Genomic DNA, 5,906 nt, shown 5'->3' with positions numbered 1-5,906 from the left:
CTACGTAATCCTTATCCTAGTTTCTCAGAGGCATTAGGACATGGTCATCAATATTATAAACTGAAATTTAGAGATACATAATTCAAGACTCTAACAGCATGGGTAAGAAGTACGTATGGGCGAAATGTATATGGCCAAGGATTTGCCTAGATCGGGGATCAAACAAGCGACAAAACTAATATAGAAAACCATAATGACACATGAATAGAAACAATAAAAACGAAGAATAATATAAACTCCCATAAATCTGAACAAGCAACGACAACAAATGAAAAATCTCACAAACAAATTCAAACTTCCATTATTACAAACGCCTTTGAAGGTACTTAGAAAATGCAGTTCCAAGCAGACCCTTGGACTACATGAGTACATTACAAGAAGAGATACATCAAAACAACTACATGCTTTTCTAGTACAACATATTTTTCCTCGGCTGAGAAATATGCCTGCGAAATTTGGTTAATTTTGCTATATCACTCCGGAGTGGCAATAGCAGATATGCAAATACGGGTATGGGTATAACAGCAAGCACAGAAATGAAGATTGGAACCCACTTCAAACCATTGTAATGAGGGCTATGAGTATGGGTATTGTTTTTAAAATACATCATGAATGCACTACTAAATGTTATCATCATGCTTATTATGGAGATAAACAGTGTGAACATTCCAGTTATCAACTTCCTGGGCAATGACTCGTACTGAAAATCATATTCTTCGTGGCGTGAGATGAGGATGGAGAAGAAAATAAATATGGAAGTTGAGGATGAGATCATTGCAATTGCATCAAATATCGAAAATATCATGAACCACATTTTCTCATTTACCAAGTAATGAGGGCTTCCTGTTTGGTCTTCCGTGCCACCTGGTATACTAAATGTAGCAGTAAACACTCCAGTACTAATAAGAGTAGAAACAACCATGCAACAATTTGTTGTTTTCTTTGTCCACGACTCTGCTTTTTTCAGTAACTGTTCATGCTCCACTGTGAATAGTTCGTGAGGAGTCAAGCCTTCTTTATTCTTCTTCTCTATGAATGATGGTGGCACTATCTTCTTCACCTCCTACCAAGTTAAAGGATATGTATGCATTATGTTATCATTATCAATATTAAATATTAAGTCTAGAATAAGCTGTGCTACTAGAAGCTAATCTCATTTTCCAAGAGCGAGAGTGTGAATGTGCTGTCCGTGCGTGTGAGTGAGAATGTGCATGTTGATCTCTCTCTCTGTCTCTCTTTGTGTGTAGCAAAATACCTCAAACCATAATAACTCTAGGGTCATCTGAAATGCTGCTCCGGAAACTAAGTTTAGTTGTTCCTTTCGTGCCAATTTTGCAGCCATGTGCAATAAGTTGTTTTTCTCTGATCCATCAGATTTATCCTCATAAGTTACTAGTATATCTTTGATTGAGCCAATGTCATGTATGAAACCAAAGATATCGGCATGTCGATTCAAAACTGCAATATGAATTATGCTTCGATATGTATTATCAGCTTCCCATATCAAATAAGGATAGGTACTTGTAAGGTGAACGAGAAACTCAAAACTCCCAACTTCAACAGCGTTAAATATCACATGTGAAGGCTTTGTTATCTCTGTCATGATCCTGTCCTTATCATTTGACTCAAGAATTATGTTCCACAATTTTTTTACAAGTTCAAGTTGCTGCGTTTTCTCCAAACCTGAGAAACACAACACGACCCTTTAGTTAGTTTAGAAACTAAGTTAAGAGAGACAAAGCTGAAAACTAACATTAAAATTAAATACATTATCGTTCCACAAAAATAATGTATTTAGTTTCAATTCATATCACCATTTCCCTTCTGATTACAGGTAATTAAATCCACAGCCATATTATAGAAAAAAAAAAACTAAAATCCCTGAATGTCGTAAATGCAAATGCACAGCTGAACTAAACATAGTAAACAAAGATGAATTTATTTGAATACCAACAAGGCTTCGATAAAACATTTGTGATATTGATAGGGCTCTAATGATATTCTCACTATTAATAATCAACATTAGTTTCAAAAGCACGTGCCAAAAGTTTATAGATCAATGGATAGTATGTGAAAAGAAAAGGAAAAGAAAAGAATTCACTTGCCTAAAGGTTTGCGAGACAGTATATGCAATACTGTCTCGCCTGCTTCATCCCTCGCGAGAGCCAGATTTGAGTTCGTATCCAGCAACTTCATGGCTATATCTGGACAAACGAATAAATAAATAAAGTCATAGTTTTGTCAAAGTTTAACATAGCATATGATATCCCATGGCTACAACATTTTTGGGCTATGGCAGCTTAACGTTGCAACAGGCAAGAACGTGTTGCTTGATATAAGAATAGGCAACAGTTTTTGAAGCGTCACTTCAATAGTCTCTTGTTTTGTGCATGTGTTTTGTTCAGATGTATGGTTTACTTACCATATATTCCGGAGTTGACACAGCAGAATATCAGCGTCTCCCAGTCTTTACTTTTATATTCAGAATTCTTGGAAGTTTTTCTGTATAGATGCTGTGCCATTTTAGTTCTTCCTTGTAAAGCAGCAACGTGAAGAGGAGTGACACCTCCGCAACCCCTTTTTGTTCCCAACCTCGAATTACAACGCTCCATTATCTCAACTATCTGCATATTCCCAGACGCTACGGCGAACACAAATGCAGTGTTCCCATTCACGTTTGGCATTTCCATATCTGCTTCGCTGATCATTTCATTCCTCACCAGCTTGCGAACAAAGTCAGCCTGGTTCGCTTGAGTGGCCACATGGAGAATCGTCTCATGACGATTGGTTAGGTCGGCGTAAACTAGCTTCGTGTCATCCGCTAAAATGTTCCGCGCTACTTCCCAATTACCTTTCTTTGCTGCATTGTAAAGCTCTAGGTATGTTTTTCTTTGATTATCTACAGAAACAAGTTAATGGAGGTCGTAGATGAGATATTTGAATTCCATGGTTGATACAACGTATTTGAATTTCATGATAAAAAGGAGAATGACAAGTAAGGACCTTATAAGAACATTTATATTAAATTATGAATTTTGGTATTGAAACATGGCAAAAGGAGTAATAAAATTTTGAAACGTGAGTGTTGAAAACTCCTAATTTGACATTAATATTTTTACAAGGTCCTTATTATCATTCTCACTTGTAAAATCATACGTTGCTCTGCAAAAGGTGATAAAATATTTGACTCATTTTCAAAAATTCTGTTATCTTCTTTCTCTTACCTTTAATAATACATTTAGCTAGGGTCGGCTTTTTTAGTTTCATTCATGAAAAAATCATTTATTTTTTAAAATCAAATTTGCAAACAATCAGAATAGAAAAAGTAGATTTCTTATTATTTTAAACTATTTTGAGTACCTTCTGGAATCAATACGATGCTAAAGATGAGGGAGATTTTTTAAAAAATGCGAGATATAAAAAATTTACAATAATTAAATAATAAATTATTTTCTTGAAACAGAAATCAAGAAATATGTTATAGAATTTAAAAATAACTAGCTAATAATAATCACTCTTTTATTATTACAACCAAACATAAAATAATGTATGTTTTCTTACAAAGTCTTTACAAGATAAATCTCTTCTCATAAAATATTTAAATTATCTAAAAATCACCTATTTTTCAATTTTAAACAAACAGGCCTTAATACGATTAAGAGAAATTTTAGAAAGGAATAATAAATTTGACATTTAATTAATTTCCTTAATCTAAATGAAAAAGTAGTTAACGAGTGATGCTTATAAAATAGAGGGTGTGATGATGAAGTGGTTGAAATTCCATGATCTCCTGGGGAACTTCCCTTTCGTCTGACGCCGTAAATGTGAAGGAATGTGTGGCTCAAGAGGTTGTGTTGATGATGGTGTGAAAATCTCACCTGCTGGAGAACTTCCACCTTGCAGAAGAGATCTGTATTGTATGAGTTAAATAACTAATTTAAATTTCTCTTGTCAACACACTTGAATTAAGAAGAAAAAAATTGAACATCTTCTATTGATGAACTTGATAGAACATTACAGAGAAATCCTTCGCTTGGAGAATTGTAAACCAATCCTAAACTATGAGAAGAAACCATGAATCCCAGATCACTTTGATGAGATGAAACCTCATTTAGCCTCAATCACAATGTGATACCCTTTATATATATTTTAGTAGGGTCATCAACCAACTAAGTGATTAACACTAATCACTTCTTAACTAACTAATATTCCAACAACTCTCACGGTCAGGAATTTTAGAATCTCAGAACAAAATTAAAACTTACTGATTTTAACGATGTAATTTCGAACATTTTACTACGATATTTTCAAAAAAGAACTTAACTATTTTAAAAGTGAAACTGATTAATTTTTTTTCAAAGGTTGCTGTCATTTACTTCGACATGCGTGAGCGCTCGCAATTTAATCCATGTGCGCGCGCGTGTTTGTGTATAATGCAAGCACGATGGGATTGCAAGAATGAGTGGTGGAATTATTTAAGGAAAAGAAAATGATGAGAAACATTACGGTTGGCTTGTTTGTGAAGACCAGCCACCACCAATTGTTGAATTCGGTCGCTGAATCTCCGGCGAATGGTTCATGTTCGCAGGTTCTAACCAATCAAGAGACAGATTCAGAGCGGTTTATTAGCAGAAGAATACATAAATGAAGGAAAAATAACGAAGAGGGAATGGTGAAAATTTAATCACCAGAGAAGAAATGGCTCACTCTTTCGAGGCTGCTCTATCTTCTCTCGCGCGTGTTCAGGACTACTGACAAGTGAAGTCCTAGCAATATAATATAGTTATGATCATTAATTGACTGAATTGAACTAAACTAAATTTTGCTGGCAGATCAGAAAATTAAAGCCTGAATGTGACAAAGACATGGTTGCCCTGTGTAACAACAAATTAAAGGGACGACAAGATAATATATTTGTATCATCAACAAAGGAAAACAATAGTGACGTGTAAATTCTCGGAATATTGTTGTAGTGGTCGAACTTCAGTCATGAAAGATGAAAGCCGACAAGACATACGCGGTAGGCGCCTAACAGTATCTTCGTCACGCCTCAGTGTGTATGTGACGTAATAGGATTTGGATTGGGTGGAAATATTGAATCCACCCACTCAATCAGCTTCTCAATTACACTAATTAAATTTTATTAATATTTAAAAATTATTAAGACATATACATTTCTTCTAAAAAATTTAAAACAATCTTTATTTTTGGAACACTCCTCATGTACGCTGTCTCCTCTAAAAATTTGAGATTTGACATTTTTTGAATATTATAAGACAAAACTTCTCACAGCAGTTCAATCAAATTAAATAATCATCATCATATCGCGTGAAACACTCATTGAGTTAGTAGATTTAAGTTAACTCATTAAATCCAGACCCAATATATGGGTATGAGTATAATTATGTATATAGTCCTCTAGGCTCTGATTCTATTTTTAAGATACTTTTAACATGTTTTATCGGAATCAAGAAAAACATTAAAAATCATTAACTCTATCTAAAAATATATTAATTTTTTAACTTTACTTTTATTAAGTATACATATATTGACAACATATTTTCTCTGTCCAATATTCAATGGAGGTCAATTGAGGAAATTTGCGATGAAAATTTAATAAGGTGACTTATAAACAGGACAAACAAATTTTATCTCTCTACCCTATAAATAGGAACAAAGAGAGTATGTTGCAGTTAAAAAAGAATAATAGATCAATTTATATGAACTTTATACATATGATTATGGTGTTTATATGTGAATGCATGTGAAAGTCTAAATCATATTATATAATTAGATTATATTGATGTCTTCATGTTAAAAATAATCTAGACTTTACTTACCCCTTAACTCAATAGGTTATTACCATATTTCAAATAGTTTCTCTGGAACACAATACAAGTAATTGT

The 5,906-nt window shown here is 33.7% G+C and overlaps 1 protein-coding gene across 2 annotated transcripts; it reads right to left on the bottom strand.

The window, feature by feature from the left end:
• Positions 1-278: 278 nt before the first annotated feature.
• Positions 279-4,859, bottom strand: LOC129307477 (ankyrin repeat-containing protein At5g02620-like). Of its 2 annotated transcripts, none has more exons than XM_054948456.1 (7): positions 4,689-4,859; positions 4,507-4,591; positions 3,879-3,910; positions 2,423-2,899; positions 2,106-2,204; positions 1,256-1,683; positions 279-1,063 (listed from the first exon to the last, which is right to left on the bottom strand). In XM_054948456.1, the coding sequence occupies exons 2-7, from the start codon at positions 4,578-4,580 to the stop codon at positions 410-412; spliced, it is 1,764 nt and encodes a 587-aa protein (XP_054804431.1). In that variant the 5' UTR covers positions 4,581-4,591; positions 4,689-4,859; the 3' UTR covers positions 279-409. The 2 variants fall into 2 exon arrangements, with proteins under 2 accessions (XP_054804431.1, XP_054804432.1); XM_054948457.1 differs by having other exon boundaries at positions 4,708-4,859.
• Positions 4,860-5,906: the final 1,047 nt, after the last annotated feature.

Source organism: Prosopis cineraria, unplaced genomic scaffold, assembly GCF_029017545.1.
Source record: "Prosopis cineraria cultivar Desert tree isolate PC_DT_omini unplaced genomic scaffold, ASM2901754v1 PC3, whole genome shotgun sequence".
Classification (NCBI taxonomy): domain Eukaryota; kingdom Viridiplantae; phylum Streptophyta; class Magnoliopsida; order Fabales; family Fabaceae; genus Prosopis; species Prosopis cineraria.
This window is presented reverse-complemented; position numbering and strand designations above follow the sequence as displayed.

Bases quoted from the DNA above. Each gene is read 5' to 3' on its own strand.
- LOC129307477 (XM_054948456.1), bottom strand. From the start codon at position 4,580: ATGAACCATTCGCCGGAGATTCAGCGACCGAATTCAACAATTGGTGGT. The intron at 2,900-3,878 runs GTGAGATTTTCA...TTGTTTCTGTAG, and splicing joins AGGTGGAAGTTCTCCAGCAG to ATAATCAAAGAAAAACATAC. The intron at 1,684-2,105 runs GCAAGTGAATTC...TGTGTTTCTCAG, and splicing joins ACTGTCTCGCAAACCTTTAG to GTTTGGAGAAAACGCAGCAA.